At 37.9% G+C, this 19125-nt stretch overlaps 2 protein-coding genes across 3 annotated transcripts; both read left to right on the top strand.

Annotated features, from left to right (window-relative positions):
* Nucleotides 1-1400: 1400 nt before the first annotated feature.
* Nucleotides 1401-4078, top strand: LOC131445293 (cytochrome c oxidase subunit 8B, mitochondrial). Its single transcript, XM_058616260.1, has 2 exons — nucleotides 1401-1606; nucleotides 3742-4078. Exons 1-2 carry the CDS (start codon nucleotides 1475-1477, stop codon nucleotides 3835-3837), a joined length of 228 nt encoding a protein of 75 aa, XP_058472243.1. The 5' UTR covers nucleotides 1401-1474; the 3' UTR covers nucleotides 3838-4078.
* A 3453-nt stretch (nucleotides 4079-7531) lies between these two features.
* On the top strand, nucleotides 7532-17912 carry LOC131445335 (glucosamine-6-phosphate isomerase 2). Of its 2 annotated transcripts, none has more exons than XM_058616345.1 (7): nucleotides 7532-7678; nucleotides 10089-10224; nucleotides 10722-10823; nucleotides 13964-14146; nucleotides 14451-14635; nucleotides 15734-15908; nucleotides 16405-16852. In XM_058616345.1, exons 2-7 carry the CDS (start codon nucleotides 10101-10103, stop codon nucleotides 16413-16415), a joined length of 780 nt encoding a protein of 259 aa, XP_058472328.1. In that variant the 5' UTR covers nucleotides 7532-7678; nucleotides 10089-10100; the 3' UTR covers nucleotides 16416-16852. The 2 variants fall into 2 exon arrangements, with proteins under 2 accessions (XP_058472328.1, XP_058472327.1); XM_058616344.1 differs by lacking the exon at nucleotides 16405-16852 and adding an exon at nucleotides 16996-17912 and having other exon boundaries at nucleotides 7533-7678.
* Nucleotides 17913-19125: the final 1213 nt, after the last annotated feature.

Below are 19125 nucleotides of genomic sequence, written 5' to 3'. Positions count from 1 at the left end.
GAGAGCAGAGAGAACTGGGACATGTTCCCATGTCCATGGGCCAGACCAGATGTTGTTACCACTAAAGCTACAGCAAAACAGTAATGAGTTTTGACAATGTCTTGAACTCACTTTTCAACTGTCATCTTGAACTTCAACCACAAAAGTGACAGACTGTATTAATCCTTTTGGGAGTGAACACAAGTAATCACAATATAGAATATATGAAATATGAACACAAATATGAAACAGATAGAGTTGTTGCAGTTTGCACAATAAATATTCACATTGATGAATCAGACACACACAAATGCAGCAGCCTACAATGGGAAAATGGTTGACTCTGGTGGAATACAGTAAAAATGTCAAATACTGTATCACTACTTTTCTTCAAAATGAAATGCAGGGTTTTAAACTGTCAAAGGCAGTGAGATAAAAAAAAAAGTGGTTTTAATAGTCCAATTAGGCATTTTGGCCACAAAGGTGTCCAGAGGTAGTATCTAGCACGACATAAAACATATTAATGCAATTAAATCTAATCTATCTAAGCCTCTAATCACCACCAATGTCCCATCCCCCTACTAATTATTATATGCAAAATACAATTTTTTTGTGGGTTTTTTGTAATAAATAATTAATAATTCAAATAATTAAACTGGCATTCAAAGGATTTTAATTCCTGAAATTATTCAATGTTTGGTAGTTTTGAGCAACTTGAAGTTGTTTAAGTGATCTATTAAAAAAAAAGTCTAAAAACATATTCTATGTACAGTATATACATTTTTGCCACAAAGGTGTTCTGAAAGTGCAAAATGCATCAATATAAAAGATATAAAATTCAAAAATTTCACTAAAAAGAAAAGCTCTTGCAAAAATGCATGCCATAAGCTGTAAAACAGCGTGAGGACGACACAGTTGTAGGTCTATTGCCAGGAATTGTGCTTTCTCATTGCTCTCATCAAAATTGTGTTCAGTTTTGTGCCCCACACTTTTGGTAGATAGGACTTGTCTTTCCTGAATCTGTTACAGAGTTAAAAGAAGAAATATATTTTAGGTGAAAAAACTGGAAGAATGTTTCAGTGTCTGTTGGAAGAGCTAATGTTACCTAATTATTGTGAGGAAGAACCCACAATGTGGCTTCAATGAAAGTCAATAAACCTCCTTTGAAGTGCTACAAAACATTAAGTATATATTTTTTTGTTTTGTCTTTTTAAAAAGCATACTAGAAAATAACAGACAGACTCACATTTGTATATGCACACAGTCTCACAGTGCCTTACTGAAAGCTGCAGTATACCCTAAAATGTGGTGGTAATTTTTCTGTTTTAGACAAAATAATTCTGTTTCATGTCGATGGAGGGCAGCATTGCGCGTGTTGGCGTACAGTCTGCCGGAAATGCATTAGAACACGTAGAAGAAGCCGCACCTCACTTCCTCCTCACGCGATAACAAACTCCTTGCTCAAGAAGACTTGTCTCCTCTACACGACAAAAATATGCCGGCCTTCCTGAGAACTCTGGCCAGCCGCGCTGCTCCAGCCCTGCGCCAGCAAACCATGATTCAGAGGGCGCATTACGCCACCGAACCTATCTCCTCCAAACCTGCCAAGGGAAAGATTGGGGTTGTTGTAAGTCTACCGTGGTCGCTAAAGTGCTAACGACAAGCCAAATGCTAACGTATTTTGTGTCCTTGGCGAGGTCAAAGCCGATACTTTCTCAGCAGTCACTGTTGAGTATTGGTCGTGAAAGCCAACGGAGGTGATTGAATTTAAAACGACAGATTTGTTGGAAAATATTTTCGCTGACCGCTCAGTTTTTTTTCCTTCATCTTTTATTGTCGTTAAGCTCAAGCTAGCCCAGTTAGCCGTTTGTGTCTTAGCGCACTCTCAGTTGTAAGAAACTCAGAACATGAACCTTTTCATGTCGCATAATTTCTCAAAATATTACATGCCGTCGCGTTTCAGATAACAAAGCGGGTCATCTTAAGACACCGTGTTCAGAACTTTACTTTGGGCAATTATCACTTTGCAGATAGCCTATTAGCTCCGATGCTAGGACCAAAGCCATCGTTCTGAAACAGCTGCTCCAGCACTTTTAAAGGTCTTTTGTTTAACATTCAGTAGGTTTTATTCGCTGAAATCGAAAATAATATAAAAGTATGTATGTACAAGTCTTCAAATGTTTTAAAAGTAATAATTATATAATTGTCTTAGCTTTTGTACTGAGATGTGTCTATGCAAGACCCTTGCTTTATTGACAACGCCATTTTGTTCTGCAGTGGTTCTACAGTGTACTGAATGGACCAACGAGCACGCTCTGTTTCTTGAAATCGGGTTGATGGTGTTAATAATGCGTTAATAATAAGGTGGTAAGATCCTAAGAAATAAATATAGCTGATGATGCTCCCGTTTCCCTGTTGTAATCACGTTTTTGATAAATAAGTAATTTTAAAACAAACCCATGATTTGGGTCATCAACAATCAATTTAATTTATTGTTAAATTGATTTATTGTTGTGTAAAGAAATTTTATAGGTGTTCTAAACTGCTATTGGACATGCTCTAAGCGGGAATAAACAGGCATGTGCTCGCTACAGTTTTTGCATGTGGCCAATATGTTTTGGTCGCCAAATTTCCGGTGCATCTCTACTGCTTATCGAACTCTTATTGGTTCATTTAACATACCTGAGGTGGAAGGGGACAAGTGAGATGAACTTCAAGCTAAGCTTTCGAACACTGCATGTTTCGGTCTGAAGGCGATGAACATTAGCGCAGTGTTTGGTGAGGTTACTCGTAGTTCCACCTTCACAAGCAAAACTCTTATTGCACTTGAGGCTACAACTGTTGTTAAGTCAATACTGGTGAAATGTAGCCAGGCTTTGGAACTACCTTTTATGCTGTGAAATTGTCTTTGTGGAGCTCAAAATAGGTTTCAACAATGTGAAAACCATGCAACATGGAAGCAAAATATGACACTTCCCTGCTCTTCAATTCTCTCTCTGCAGTCTGTGTATATAGCAGCCAAAGAACTGAGACTAATGTTCACAGCCAGGGAGTTGGGTCAATTACTTCTATCAGCCTGTTATTTTTGACAGTACTTATTGTCTTTAATGATGTCTGAAGGCTATTGTGTATGTGATATCACCGTTTTTTGTTGTATGGCAAAGGGGTAACCAAAAAACTCAATGGTCCGCTGTTGTGGGGCAGACATTACGCTAGCTGTAAAGGGAGAGCGTGCATCTTAGGACTACACATTTATGTTCTCCATTCTATTCCTTCTTCTCCATTGGTAGAAAGCGGACATAACTGATCTGACATAACCGAAAATGACAGATGAGCCACTGTTGGTTTTAGAGTGATTGTCTGTTGAATATAATAATTGATTAATCTGTTCATTATTTTCGTGATTATTTGATTAGTTGTTTGTTCCATGAAATGTGGAAACGTGTTGTTTCCCAAAACTTGGAATGATGTTCATAAACCAAAATTATTCATCGTGGAGTAAAGATACCATAACATTTCTCAGACAGCTTGTTTTAATTAGTAAAAAAAACGCTCAAACTGATTAATCGCATATAACTTTTTGTCAATTTAGTAATTGGTTTGATTAATAAGGATAAAAGAATTGTTTCATGTATGCTAGTTAAACTAACTCCTGCTCTCTATCCTACCACATTTTTTTCCTAAATGCATAAATCTTGTTTAATGTAGCATTCATGCGGTTTACTTCTTGTACTGAATCACCCACTGTCTCTGTGTGTACAGGAGACCATCGTTGGACTTGGCATGCTCTCCCTGGCCATCCTGGGACCATCTGGATGGGTCCTGATCAACATGGAGAACTACAAGAATAAGCAGTGAAAAGAATATTTTAACAGTTTGGTGTTTTTAGTGTCCTCTCTCCAGTCAAACCAGGGACCATAACCATTCATGTTCTGCAAAGAGCAAGTTTTCCAGAAAGAGACTAATGTCTTACGGACTGTTCCCCTACACACCTCAGATACAAACCCACTGACCCCAAAAACACTGACTATAATGTATTTAAAATTATATGTACAACTTCCCTGATGGAGTATGTTACTTGATTAAATTTTAAACTTAAGTTATTTATTTTGTGTGTTTTGTCTCCTGTGGATATGGCTCTGAAGGTGTGGTCGTTGCCAGGAGAGCTCAGAATAATTCCTGCTCACAGAACAACACAAGAAAAAAAATCTCCGGGTAGCTACACACAGTGATGAAGACAGGCTTTACCAAGGATTACCAAGATCCCAAAAGGATTGTCCTTTTAATGTCCACAAACCAAAGATTAAATGTTTTTCTGTTTTCTTTGGTGTAGAGGAGCCAAGAACCCTGGGCAATATTCACCACAATGAAGCTGAAAACTCGATTGATTTCTAAATGTTGACCTAGTGAGATGTCACTTAAACACTTAAATATGTTTTTATTCCATCAAAGTTGCAGGTATTTTGTTTGTTATATGCAGTTTTTTATAGTTTGTGGACAAGAACATGTAGACCACTCATCAAACTGTCCAAATAACCTAGAGAACTTTTAGAAGGCATTCAGGGAAGGTCATCTCTGCGGGGTGGAATGTGTATAACTCACTTGGTTATCTCAAGTTGACTCTTACTCAGCTGACATGACAGATCGATTTTGTGATATTAGCAATGGCGCTGACCAAATTGGAGCTAAGATGAGAAATGTGGAAACAAGCAATGCCTCATAATGTTGCGTTTTTAAATAAGAGTCGGTTCAAAGTCATATGACGAGACGGTGCTCAGAATCTCAATCCTTTCACAAGTCTACTGCAAATGCAGACCAAACATTTCAGTTATGCACATTGAAAGCAATAAGTGAAACAGCCAGACTTAATTTCAAATAGTCACATGAAAATGTAATTTGTTATGAAAGTGCTTTAAATAATAAAAGCAGAATCATTCCCAACCTGCAGGCCACTCCCTTCCCCTCTGCCCATTCCAGTATGTAATACTACATGTGCTTATACAGTATATAACCGGTAATATTGAAATGGCGGATATGGCTGGGCACAGAAGAACCAGAGAGGGAGCACAACCTAACCCTAGGCAGAGAACTTTGCGACTGCAAAGTGGTTCTATGGACCCCATCACAACCAGAGGAGAGCAGACCCCCGAGCCAGCGCCACAGCAACCAATGCAGAGGGCTCCCGCTGAGGAAACACTGGAGTTCACAAGTAAAAACTAAGCTAAATGTAGATGCTAGTACTGCAATATAATCCAAATAGAAAAAAGTAGAATGGTAAATGTCAAAAACAAATGAGTTCTCTGCAGCCCTCAGGTTCTCCAGCAGGCTGTTCCAAAAACATGGGGCGTAACACATGAAAGCTGCCTCACCATGCTTTCTCCCATTAACAATGGGAATAGTTAAAATACCAGTGCCAGTGATATTACAATTCATTTCAGCATGTTTACATTTAAAATGTAAATGCAATGCATCTTTATATGCATGATGGGTTCAGTGATAACTATTTCATTAAAACCTTTTAGCTGTGGCCCTTTGCATGCTTCAGCTGTCAATGTGGCCCTCTGGAGAAAAAATGTAGCCCATCCCTGGTGTATATGTATAATATGTAAAATGAAAACAATGTGAAGACTAAAACTAACAGGCCAGTTCTGTGACTGGTTCTGATGATATTTATTCACAATACAATGGAGACAGAGGGCAAGGCAGCAGGATTCTGAAAATCAACATTTGCAAACAGGGTTTGATGGTAAAATGGCAAGGAAAGTCTTTAGACAAGGGGTTAAGGGTTGGCCTCTACCATATGGTCAGTCTTACCAACACTTCTTTGTACTATCTCTACTTGCACCGAGAGAAGTAACTTTGAATTCAAGTAAAGAAACTCAGATTGTCACTTAGCGATATCTGTCAATCGATATGAAAGAGTATGCAGCGCTTATGTAGACGACTCATTTTGGTCATAACATGTGTTTTGGTCATGTGCCCACACCAGTTTATATTGAAAGAGATCCGTTTTAACTTGTCAGCACATTAACGCCAACTTTGCCAACTATGTAAATGTATAATTTGGCTTCTTTAATGATCTACAAAAACAAAACATTATTATTACATAGTTAACTTGATTTTATTCCTGGCAAAATCAACTATTTATAGTTCAAATCAATTCAATGACCAATGATGGAACCTCTAGAGTCAGTGATGAGTTATGTTAAAAGATTTGAATGAAAACAGCTCAGATGTTAGGAGAACTGAGACAATGCCTGACATCGGAACAGTCCGACATCATCCTGGCATGCCAGGTCTGATACTGATGTTAGTAAGCCTTGAGATAGTGTATCCCGTCCAGATGCCTGGCCCCTTGGTATCTAGTGAGAGAACCTTGAAAGGTGCCTAGTTTATGTCTTATCATAAGTTATGGCTTTTTATGTTGTACACCTGGTCTGGTTATAAGAATATGTGATTAATTCAACTTAATGTTGACTGAAGATTACAATTTTCTCTCCCAGTTTGGTTTCTTCATTTATTTATTGGTTCTTGTAGTTAGCTTGAGTATTATTATTAGTAGTATTATTATTATTGTTATTATTATTAATAACAATAATAAGAATAATTTTTTGTGTTCGTTGTTTTTTCAATGTATTGTTGGACTTATTTAATAAAGATTTATTTTTAAGTACACAGCATAGAGGACTTTGGCATAGTTTGATTTCATAAATTTTAGGGACTTTATGTATAGTTGGATCTCATTATAAAAGCACGTAAATATCAGTTGGGTTTTTATAAATTTTGACTTGTGGATAAAAAAATGTGGGTAGTCTTTGGTAAGTAACGCACTTTGTCAATGTTCGCTGATGCTTGTTCTCATGATAATAATAATCTCATCAATAGTGATTTGTGTGTACAGATTTTTCTGTACATGTTTTTATCTAGCCATGGTAAATGTTTTTTGAAAATTGTGAGATGATGTATACTGGTGTTTTAGTAGTTGTAGTGTATTCATTTTATTAGGTTATTATGAGTTTTGAGCCACAACTTTTATTTTATCTACTATAGTATGTAGACCTACACACACACTTATACAGTATATTAGTTGTCATATTTCTGTGCAAAGTTAATTATTAATAATGTAATAATGAGAAGCATTTTGTCCCTTCTCTCACTTAATACATTTGTCTGCAATATTTAATTTAACCTTCTGAAAAGTAAAACATTGTCACAAAAAAACAAAAAGGAATGACAAACAGACAAACATTATTGATATCCCATTTGGCAAAAATGAAATGAAAGCAATAATCAAAAATAGAATCACTAAAGAATGGAAACACAGCGGGGACAAAGCATGATCTTGATCAGAGAGTAGGAAGTTTATTTCGTTTCTTAAAAGCACATGGGCTGATAAACAGAGTTTAGTTGCCTTTTTCCTTTTTTGTTATTTATTTATTCATTCGTATTTATTCATTGTTATTATTATTATTATATTTTCTATTTATTCCTTTTTTGGATGAGTGGTACGTCCTTTGTTCCACACTCCAACATAGTGGGTGGCGGTAATGCAACTTTCGCCTGGTTGCTCTCGCCATAAAACGAACCAAAGAAGTAGAAGACTTTGACGTAAACGACTGGTAGTTGGTCATGTGACCCAGTTGTCCGCGACCAAACGGATGTGTTCGCAACAGCTGACTTCTCTCCCAGACTTCTACAGGTAAAACAACTTTTAACCGTCACTTCAATCATAGCTTCGTTGTCAGTTCAGTGTCCAGTCAGTGGAGCTAATGCTAACATTTAACGTATCTTCACCACACTGAGCCTCTGTGAACTGTGAGCGACATTAGCATCACTCTGAAAACTCTGGCAAACTGAAGCGCAGTCCCAAAGTTTCCTCTCTTCGCTGACGCGAGAGACTGGATAACTTGTAGAAAAAAGGTGTTATTATTATGCAAGCATTTTCAATGAATTCATAAATTATATTAAGAGTTGGAGTGTGGTGTAATTAAATGTACAGTGCCAGGTGATCTTCATCTAGTAATTAGGGCATCTACTCACTGCCATGCCTGTTTAGCAGCATTGCTCTTTTATAAACGCATACATTAATTGCCACTGTATTTGTGCTGTGAACACACAGATGTACATACAAATCATGAGTCTGCGGTAAAAGGTACATTTGAACCTATTTTATTTAGACATGCAATTATTTTTTTCTTGTCAAACGAAATATTACTCTTTGTAACTGAAAATACAGTGTGAGAAAACATAAGTGATACATTGAATACTAGGGCTGTAACGAACACATATTTTTCACAATCAATTGATTTATCAAGTCAATACATGAAAAGTATGGTCACAATATTTTCATAGAGGGCTAAGGAAGAGGTATGAAAACAAGAATAAATGCTAGAATTGACAAGTACATGACATGTGAGGTGGTATTCCAATAGTATCTAGTATCTGTCTAGTGTTAAATGTTGCACAAACTTGGATTTATTGCTTTTGGAAAGGTTTTTCATCCTTACTTAAGTTATAACATATTTTACAGCATGCATATACAGGTTTAGGACAGGATGATGGATATTTACAGATATTGTAAAGAAAATAATTATTTTACAGACACAGAGTCCCACTTTTAAACGATCTAATGACAACTCTGACCTGTCAGAGGGCCTCAAATTCGAAGTCCTGAATTACAGTTCTCCTGCCCTCTGATTGCTGATATATGCCTTAATCAGCCAAAACATACTACAGCTTCAGGGTTATAGCCAAGATTTTATTTTAGCGTAATGGTAAAGGCAAGGGAGTGCAGAAACCAAGCACCAATCAAGTGAGGGAAAATAAAAACTTTACATCACAAGTTTGGAGCAGCAATCACTTTATTTCAAGTCCAAAAGAGCAATTTATGGGTTGTACTGGCAATTTAAAGTTATTCAAACAAATAAAACTGAATGGGTGAGGTACAACCTGTCAAATATTACTCTCATGATTGAAATAAATTGATTTATTATAGGGCAGAACAATGTTTTAGGTTACATGGTAGGAGCAGCAATCACATTATGGCATGTGCAAATGAGCATTTCATGGGTTGTATTGACATATTTAAAGTTATTCGAACAAGTAAAAAGGAATAGGTGAAGTATAACCTGCCAAATATTCACCTAATGAATGAAAGGAGAAAAAAACCATCGGCGGAGCAATTGTCACATTTAAGTTGAGAATGGGGCGAATCATGCTTCTAAAGTTGTTTACGCCAGTGAAATTGATATGGTTAATGTATGCTAACATCATGATTAGTTCTTGGAATCTAATGGAATGCTGCTGGGGATGGTTTCCATGGGCTTTGCAGTTGCTATGCAGTGACTGACATCCAAGCGCCTTTGTTCTGCTCTCTTTGTGGCTGCATGTCGATGGTATTCCTGCCGATGTGCGATGGTCCTCAATTTTGTGTGTCGGACGCAAATCGTAGCTTAAAGGGCTGATACGCTACCATGCGCTAGCTAGAACGCTGAGTATGGGTATATTTACCCATATCTGATGTAAACAAGAAAATGTATTTTATTTTTTAAACATAGTTGTAGAACTGATAGTAGTATTATTTAGTGATTTTTTTGTCCTAGTTTTGTGATTATTTATTACTTTTGATGGAGCCTCTAGTTAATATTGTTATTATTTTTTTAAATATTTCATGTAATACTGGAATAAATATAGATGACGTGTGCCTATGGATATTAATCATGACTAAAATTCAAGCTTAACACAAATCATTGGGATAGTAATAACACAACTGAATCATTTTAGTATTTTATTATAGTAGCATTTACTGAAAGCACAACACAAGCTGTGTGCAGCTGTCAACCTGTCAGAAATTCCATGGCGGTATGAAAAATGCGCTGCACATTAGATGCGCTTTATGATTGTGTGAATGGCAAAACTCTAGTGTAAAGCAGCTTTGAGAGGTTATCAAAACTAGAAACGCGTTCAATATAAATACAAATCATTTATTCTTCTGTATAGCACTTACTACACGTACACTGTGGTTGTTTTTAAGTGATTTACAAATAAAGTTGGATTGGATGTTCATGTTTTTCAAGGTGTTGCATAAGAAAATGTTGTCACTTGTTTAGAAAGCCATTGGAATGAGGCTGGTCATTCTGGAGAACTATGATCTGGCCAGTGAGTGGGCAGCGAAATACATCCGCAACAGAATCGTCCAGTTCAAGCCTTCTGCTGACAGATACTTCACTCTCGGGCTGCCTACAGGTGAGCTCCGTTCCCACTTCTGCTTGCTAATTATTATATTTATGGTTATATATAAATAATTAGAAAATTGTGGAAAAATGTCATTGTTTCTCAAACCTGATGACATCCAAAACAAAAAAATACAAATTTAGTTTACTTTTTACTGCAGGAGCAAATAAACCAGAACACATTCACATTTAACAGGCTGAAATCAGATTCTGAATAACTTCACTTTACCCCACACACATTCAGGTACATAGGTGGTACAAAACATTGCAGTATTATCTTAAAGAATATAAAATGTTAAGAGTTTGATGTGCAAATCAGCAAGGTTCTTATTGCACATAATATAACAATCTTTAAGAGATGGTGTATGCTAACTTATGAATTGATGATCAAAATAGTTGTTGATTAATTTATGAATAATTGATTGATTGATTGTTGAAGCTCTAATTTCTGCAGTGCTGTTTTTAACACCAAGTGAAAAGTATCATCTCCATGTCCTGTCTCCATCTCAGGGAGTACTCCTTATGGCTGTTACCAGAAGTTGATAGAATACCACAGAAGTGGGGACATTTCATTCAAATATGTGAAAACCTTCAACATGGATGAGTATGTAGGTGAGTCGCAGGCTTTTACTCCTCAGCATAGAACTGTGTAACTTTGTGAGCAGCCCTGCTGTGTTTGAGAGAAAGTACAGTCGTCAAGCAGGGGTCACCAACCTTTTTGAGACCGAGAGCTACCTTAAGGTTAGAGAATAATATGGAGGGCTACCATATTAAGATTTTATGCAGTTTACCATTTAAATGATAAATATTATGCATTCAATTGCATACACATTAATTCCAGTGCTTACTCCTAATGATTATCACAGTTTTTATAAACAATATCAAGGACATTTTACTCAGTGATCATATGGATACATACAAGTGAGGTGAAGTGAAATGAGCCCGCGGGCACCTCGTTGGCTGCTCGCGGGCTACCAGGTGCCCGCGGGCACCACGTTGGTGACCACTGTGTGAGCTCATATGGACATTCTCAGTGAAAACATGGCTGCCAGAGGGAAGCCTTATCTACTTCAGCTTCAGTCCACAAGATTTTAGAATATATTCACGTCTCTAACTCACTGTCAGACTGCCTTTTCAGATTGGAAAATTAAGTATGTAAGCCACTCTCTCTCAAATATTTACTGTATGAACTGAAAACTCTTTGGGATTTCCCATTCTTGTGAATCACTGAACTAATATTGAGTTGTACTGTTTCTGAGAACTGCTTCACATCTGTTCCAGCAGGATAATTTGACAACATTCCACAATTCCTCTGCATTTCTTGGTTTGACATAATGATGATGATAATAATGAATGTAATTAAAATAGTGCCGTTTTATAATGACTGTTGCATCATTCTTCACAATAAAATTAAAATGTGGGAATTAAATTAAACTCAAGAAATTTAAATATCACATAATTATAGAAAAATCACTCTGATCTTCTAACCTAGATCCGTAATCTGTCCTACTGTTTAACTTATTTTTCCAGAAAATGTGCCTCATTCCACGAAGTATTTAAAAATCACAGCATTTATATGCAATATGCAAATAAAATCTTGTTGTAAGCAGTAATAATTTCATTGTAATAATACACAGTGGTGTCTGTCCAGATTTCTGCTGGCTGGTCTTTCCAGCTCAATACTCCCTTCTGATTTACACAGGCGCATGCGAAGGCAATATATAACAAAACATGGCTTTGACAATGCACCTTAAAGGCACTTTAAAGGCAACGGCGCTTTGATACCAATTACAACAATGAACAGATAAATAGAATGAAAGACAAATAGCTTTGCCTGCTAGAAAGTTCTACAGTGTCATTTTAAACAGTTTTTGGTTATTCATCCTTCTGCCATCAGAGTCACAGTTTCTCCTCTCTCCCGTAAATGTGCGTATGCATGGGTCATGAGTTTCCTTAAAAGACTGCAAGTTTCCCGTCAAGTTTTTTTTTTTTTATAAATCCCAAACCGTGCATAGAAAGTGACGTATGCATATGCAAGCTTTATAAATGAGAATAAAAAATACTCGGCTCCTGAAAAGCAATACTGTCTATAACAAGATTATTACTGCTCAGGATGATCTATAATAAGTTTGACATAAATCTTTTATTTTTAATTAAAAATTCAAATTCATGTTGGTTGTGGTTTATTATCTAGGCCTTAGGGTTTCTCCATTAGAGTATTACGGAGCTGAAGGAGTAGGGGAGGTGGAGCAGACACTCTCTGACTTGATTAAATCATGTTTCAGGACAGGGAATCCCTGGAATTAGAAGTCCTGGCATTTGGGTAGATACTTCAGAAGTGCACTGTGAAACACCTCACTGTGTGAAATTAAAAAGAGAAAGGCAGAAAGAATGAGAAATGAAAGCATGGTCATTTAGATTTGGAAAAAAAGGGCAACTATTGATGGGTTTCCAGCTTTTCTATTTCTTTTCCATTTCAGTGTCCTCTGAAAGCTGATAGCTTTAGCCTGCAGCCACTGTTTGCACCACTCTGAATCTCCGACATACTGCTTGTCATTTGCATGTTTAACTGCGCATTCTGGAACAAAGCAATTTAGCACCATATTGAGAGAAAAAAACATGAGTAATTTACAAGTCTAATGTATTTGCCAACAAATTCCTCGTTTACGCAACTAGGGCTCTGAACACACTCGGTAAGCAGGGCTGTGGCCTATGGTTGTGTTAAGGTCCTGGTATACTTTGGCGCATCATGAACATGGCGCGAATTGTGTCATTAACGCGCAAGATTTTGGAACCACCACGTGCAAAGAGCATGTTGGGTGTGTGTGGACAGTGCATGCACAAACTGAATTTCGGCCCCGCTCACCTAGCAGAAAAAAAAACATTTCAACAACAGAAGAAGTAGACGCCAAGGATGGTTATCCAAGACCCCGACTCCCCTGCCCGACAGACCTTTCAGCTGATGAGCTGCTTGACCCAGACCTCTGGTATTCCCCGCATCCAGATCAAGTCAGATACTACAGGACCCTGACGCTTGATTATACCAGGGTCAGCAATATCTGACACGCACTTCGGCGCGTGGCATGCGTTCAGAAGTATACCAGGGCCTTTAGTGAGCACAGTGCATTGTGGGAGTTGTTGTCATTCATCCACATGACTACATAGATGACCCAGTTTTGTTAAACATTTGTCTTTCCAGTGCCCTGGAGGTGACATCGATGGTATTTATTTTTCATTTTTTTAAAGCGTGCATGCCGTGTAACTCGCACTCGCAAGATAGTAAAGCATTTGTACGACTTAGTAGCCTAACCTCCAGGGCTCCGTGGTTTCCCGTTGTTTGAACAGATCTGAGTTTGAAAAAAAACAAAAAAACAACAGTATATCTGTCTCACTGGAGAAAGGTGATCATAATTGTCCGCTGTTGTCTGTTTTGATTCAACAAAGTGTTTGGACCCGGAAATCATATTTTGAAAGGGTGTTACGTCAGATTTAATAGCCGGATATACGCGTTGCCTGTTTCTGTTAACACAGGATGTTTACAGTTGATATGACAACAAGTGAACGCTGCCTGTAGCTTATTAGGTCAACCGCCAGATTAATAAACACCAAAAAGAAATGGCAATTACTACCATCTAAAGCCATTACCCTAAGGACCTTAACAATTGTATTGTCACAAATTGTGATATAATATTTTATTAAGTTAGCTTAAATGACGGTTTTGGATGTTTGTTTGATTGTTGATTGTATTATAGGTCTCCCACGTGCTCATCCAGAGAGCTACCATTCCTACATGTGGAACAACTTCTTTAAGCACATTGACATTGACCCAGCCAACGCTCACATCCTGGATGGAAATGCAGAGAACCTAGAGGCTGAATGTCAGGCCTTTGAGCAGAAGATCACTGAGGCCGGAGGAATCCAGTTGTTTGTAGGAGGTCAGTCACATGATTGTTTTGTAGATTTGGTCTGCTGTAGTCACCAGGAAAACAGAGACTGCTGTAGATGTCAGTAACGGTCCATTTCCACTGTGGTCCCACTTCCTCCATGCATAGTACCGCCTCGGCTTGCTTGGAACCTCGCCAGAGCAGGTACTAAAAAAATGGACCAGGTACTATGCTAGTGGAAATGCAACTTAACCGCGCAGTGTCAATGCGAGGCAAGTCAATTCTAGTCGAGTTGAGCCAGTGGAAACATGTGTTTCATGTCTTTGTGTCAGGTAAAACTTCTCTTTCTGTGCAGGTATCGGTCCCGATGGTCACATTGCATTTAATGAGCCAGGATCCAGCCTCGTTTCCAGGACCAGAGTGAAGACCCTGGCCAAGGACACCATTGTGGCCAATGCTCGTTTCTTTGACAATGACCTCTCCAAGGTTCCCACCATGGCTCTCACTGTGGGTGTTGGAACTGTCATGGATGCCAAAGAGGTCAGACTGACTGACAATTTATTCCTCCATTGTGCTCCAGTAACAATTTGATTGTTTTCAAGATAGACTTTACTTTATGTGCTATTTGTGGCTAGTAATGTTATTTGTTGACCCAGGTTTACTGGTGTACAGTATTAAAATAAAACATTGTGATAAAATCAGCTTACCCCACTGCCTCTCTCTGGACAAACACCAGCTACTGCGTTCAGATTTTGCCATTGGCTATTTTGGCTTCAGAAGAGGGTGTTTAGTTAAGGAAACTTAATTGCTTAGTAGTAACAGTGCAATTGTGTATGATCTTTGTTGTAGAAGCACATCTTTGTCTGTAAGGAGCCACAGAGCTTTAATCACCAATAGAAAATGGCGAATTTTCATTAAATGATCTGAAAGTACTTTAAAAAGTAATTTAACAATATGCACCCAACTGCAGGCGCATCTTAGGTAAGTGCAGTATACACTAGTTGTGCAGTGCACTCCATGGTCATTTAGCACATATACTGTAACAATTGCTTTAAACTGCTGTAAAAATATTATGTTAATATGTTTTTCCACCTTAAATGAGTCAATCAGTTAAAGCTACTTCAGCCTGAAATATATATATACAATATTAATAATATTTTTTGAAATATTAACCCTTTAAAGGCCATTTTGTTTTCACAACTCCACTGTTTTTTTATTGAAAAAAACAAAAGATTTATTTATTATTTCCATAAAATATATTTTAAGGAGAATTTGATAATAAGTATTATTAGGCCCTGGGATGGGTCAAAGATTAGCAGAAACATTGATTTTGATGCCTTGTTGTTGTTTTTTTTCAGTATCAGATTTTTTGAAAAACTCTCTAATTTGTTCCAAATGGCAGAAAAGGCCACCTTCCAAAACCTGCTGTAAAAATATCATATATTAATATTTTTTTCCACTTTAAATGAGTCAATCTTTTAAAGCTACTTCAGCCTGAAATATACATATCAAATATTAATAATATTTTTGAGATTTTAACCCTTCAAGAATGTGTTTGTAGGAATGTTTCCTGCATGGGACCCAATGTTTCTACCTCGGTGGCTCAGTAGTGTACCTCTGCTTTTGTCCGGTGCACAGGTGATGATCCTGATCACAGGAGCTCACAAAGCCTTTGCTCTGTACAAAGCCATAGAGGAGGGAGTCAACCACATGTGGACGGTGTCAGCCTTCCAACAGCACCCACACACCATCTTTGTCTGTGACGAGGACGCAACGCTGGAGCTGCGAGTCAAAACTGTCAAGTACTTTAAAGGTACCTGCATATGCAAAACGAAATGTGTTTGATACAATAACAATTCCAGTAATGTAGCAATGCACTGACAGCAGTCGTACAAAGTGATAGCTCAGGTGTGAAGAAGATGTTGACTACTTTAGCTCTCCAATTAGCTTTTCTGACTGGAACGTTTGTCTCGCCTTGTAAACCACTCACACCCTGCACCAAAGCCCATAGTGAAAAATAGTAGTTTTATGTTAAACACTGCTGCCTCCATCAGTAAGTTCATATGTGTTGTTCAGATTGACCTCACTGACACAAACTGACCACATGACGATCTTGTAGAGCTAAAAACACAGATTTTTTCAGGACCGTCAAGGTTCCATTTTTTCTCATCAGAGAATAAAACTTTTTTCCACCTTTTAATGTCTCATGTTTGGTGCTCTCGTGCAAACTCCAAACGGGCAATTTTGTGCCGTTGAAGGAGACGAGGCCTTTGAAGACGTTTTTTTTTCTCAAAACCCTTCTCTCGCAGATGCCGTCTAATGGTTATGGGACTGCAGTTGGCACCAGTGACAAGCATAATTTGGGCCGAGGATCGTCCCGTGTCTTGACGGACAGCCATTTGGATCCTCCGGCTCAGGGCCGGTTAATTTTTTTGGGTCTACCTCTTGACTTTTTTGTTCCATAACCCTCAGGATCTTTTAAGAAGTTTAAGATGACTGTCTTACTGCGTCCAACCTCAGCAGCAATGGCACGCTGTGAGAGGCCTTGCTGATGCAGCTCAACAATCCGAGCGCGTTCAAAGAGAGAAACCTTTTTTGCCTTTGCCGTCAGGAGGTCGTGACATGAGTGGATACCTGACAGAAAATGGCACATCAGATTTAGGCTTTTAAAGGCTGTGGTCTTAAACTTTTGATCAGCTGATGAACAGCCTTTTTCAGTTTAATGGTTGTTTGCAATAAACTGCATACATTTTTTTTTGTCTCACTCCCATTTCTTCTTTTTGCATTTTGAAGAACTACTTAGAACCTTATGATTTAACTGTGCACAATGTAAATTCTTGCAATTTTTCAACTGGTCTTAAAATTTTGATCAGGAGTGTATTTGATTTTCTTTATTGTAGGTTTGATGCATGTTCATAACCAGCTGGTGGACCCAGTTATGAGTATGAAGGACCAATGAAAGAGTGATGGCCAAGGAGGAGAACTGAAGATGGACAGCCTTTTAACTCTGGTACTCCTGAGAAACTCAGATCCTCAGATTCCTGATTTAGTTTATTCCTTATTCACAGACTTGGATAATGCTTGTCACATTGGGAAATGTTCTTTATGTCTTTGTTTTCTTTCTATTAAGAGAAGTTGTTAAAAGTGTGCCTTCTTTATTGTTTGGTGTTAGAACTCTGAGTTTGACATAAAAATCACAAGAGGAAACATGAAACCTTAGTATAAAATAAACTCTAAATGCGTATACTTTGAAATTGATCAAAAATGTCTCCAGTTAACATCCACACCACAACATCTTTGTTTTAAAAAGAAAAATATCTGCAACAGCTCTGTATCAGAAGTGAATCTGCATCCATAATACCAGTTTCGCGATTGCCTCTCTGTTGTTACCTTCCCCACATTACATTACATTACATGTCATTTAGCAGATGCTTTTATCCAAAGCAACTTACAATAAGTGCACATATATGAACATAAACATCTTGCTAAAGGAGAATCATTATCAAATAACAAAGATAGACGGGAAGGTCTGTCACTTCTCAGGCCAGCCGTCAGTCATGGCAGGCATAAAATCATCAGACTTTAAGACTTTGCTGTCTGTGCTCTGAGCCTCCATCACTCCAGGATGGCAGACATAACTGTAACAATCTTAAAATGAACATGCCGTAGTGTGGATCTAATCCTCTTAAAATGAGTTCATGTTTGGTATAATCTCCCCTGTGATCTACACACTTTTTCCTTTGGTGTTGCAGCTGTTGGATGCACTTGGTATAGACGCATTTATCCTGATAGTCAATAAAGTTCTCAGCAGCAGGTATTTCCACTGTATGGACTGCTTTTTTGTCTCTGGCTCAAAGTGGTGGATCCAACACACATTCAAAATAACCAGCTGCATCTGCTTTAAAATGTGTCAAGTTCTCCTGCAACATGACCAGCCTGGTGCACATTTGATCAGGGGTCAAAAGCTGTGGCAACCTTTGACATGCCAAGTTCATTGTGCAGAGTATTTTCTACTTCATGTGAGATGCTTACAGCAACTGGCTATCTAACAATCAAACGTCTGCCATCCGTCACCATGTGGTGAACACCATCAATGTTTACTTGGGTGGTGGCTGTGGCAGGACGTATGGAACCTTGGTTCATCTTCAAGTCTCTCCCTGCCACTCTTGAATTCACCTGCCCACTATTGCACAGGTGATACAGCTGGAGCATCATCTCCTAATATAGCAACCTTGTCAGCATGAATGTCCTTAGGGGACTAACCCCTGTTTCTGTAGATATTGGCTGACTATGGTGCCAAATTTTGCCCATGTTCACAAAATCTCTCATTCTAATTTTCAAAGTCCCCAATTAGCTGTCAAATAGTATCATGAAATGTTGAATTTAATTTGCCATGTTTCATTATTGTAAACCACTCGTTCCCTGCCCTGAAGTGTTTTTAGACTGTGGAGACATTGAAGCTACTGTTCTGTTTCCGCCTCATTTGTCACTGAGGTAAATCTGAACAAAGGCTTTCTAACACTAAAGTCATAAAATACCACACTTGGTGGAAAAGGGGTTTAAATGCCTAAATAACTTAAGCATTCATAGATTTTATTGATCCTTTAATTATGGATTGATCACATTTTCGGCACAGGGAGCCAGCAGGGCTCACACGTGATTATATGTCAGTACTTCATAACTGCACTTCAGAAAAGCGTACACTCGAAAGAAAAAAGTAAAACCTTGATTACCTTATTTAACCCATGCTGTGATTGACTAATGTGAAGCATACAGGTGCATCTCATTAAATTACAATATCGTGAATTATTTCAGTAATTCAACTCAAATAGTGAAACCCCATATTATATAAATTCAATACACACAGACTGAAGTATAGTTTAAGGCTTTCTTTAAACACAGTTTCTTTCCTGTGAAGTACAAATTTGACACAGAAAAGGCATTAATTATTGATTAAAAGGCGAGTAATCGAGATTAATTACAGAAAATTGTGTGATTAATTAGTTATTTTTCTATAATCGGTTGACTGC

Source organism: Solea solea, chromosome 18 (genome assembly GCF_958295425.1).
Source record: "Solea solea chromosome 18, fSolSol10.1, whole genome shotgun sequence".
NCBI classification, from domain to species: domain Eukaryota; kingdom Metazoa; phylum Chordata; class Actinopteri; order Pleuronectiformes; family Soleidae; genus Solea; species Solea solea.
The sequence above is the reverse complement of the archived record's forward strand: the minus strand, read 5'-3'. Positions and strand labels throughout refer to the sequence as shown.

Coding starts and splice junctions, on each gene's coding strand:
- LOC131445293 (XM_058616260.1), top strand. CDS start 1,475: ATGCCGGCCTTCCTGAGAACTCTGGCCAGCCGCGCTGCTCCAGCCCTG. Junction 1,607..3,741: donor AGGGAAAGATTGGGGTTGTT/GTAAGTCTACCG, acceptor CTGTGTGTACAG/GAGACCATCGTTGGACTTGG.
- LOC131445335 (XM_058616344.1), top strand. CDS start 10,101: ATGAGGCTGGTCATTCTGGAGAACTATGATCTGGCCAGTGAGTGGGCA. Junction 14,147..14,450: donor AATCCAGTTGTTTGTAGGAG/GTCAGTCACATG, acceptor CTTTCTGTGCAG/GTATCGGTCCCGATGGTCAC. Junction 14,636..15,733: donor CTGTCATGGATGCCAAAGAG/GTCAGACTGACT, acceptor TCCGGTGCACAG/GTGATGATCCTGATCACAGG.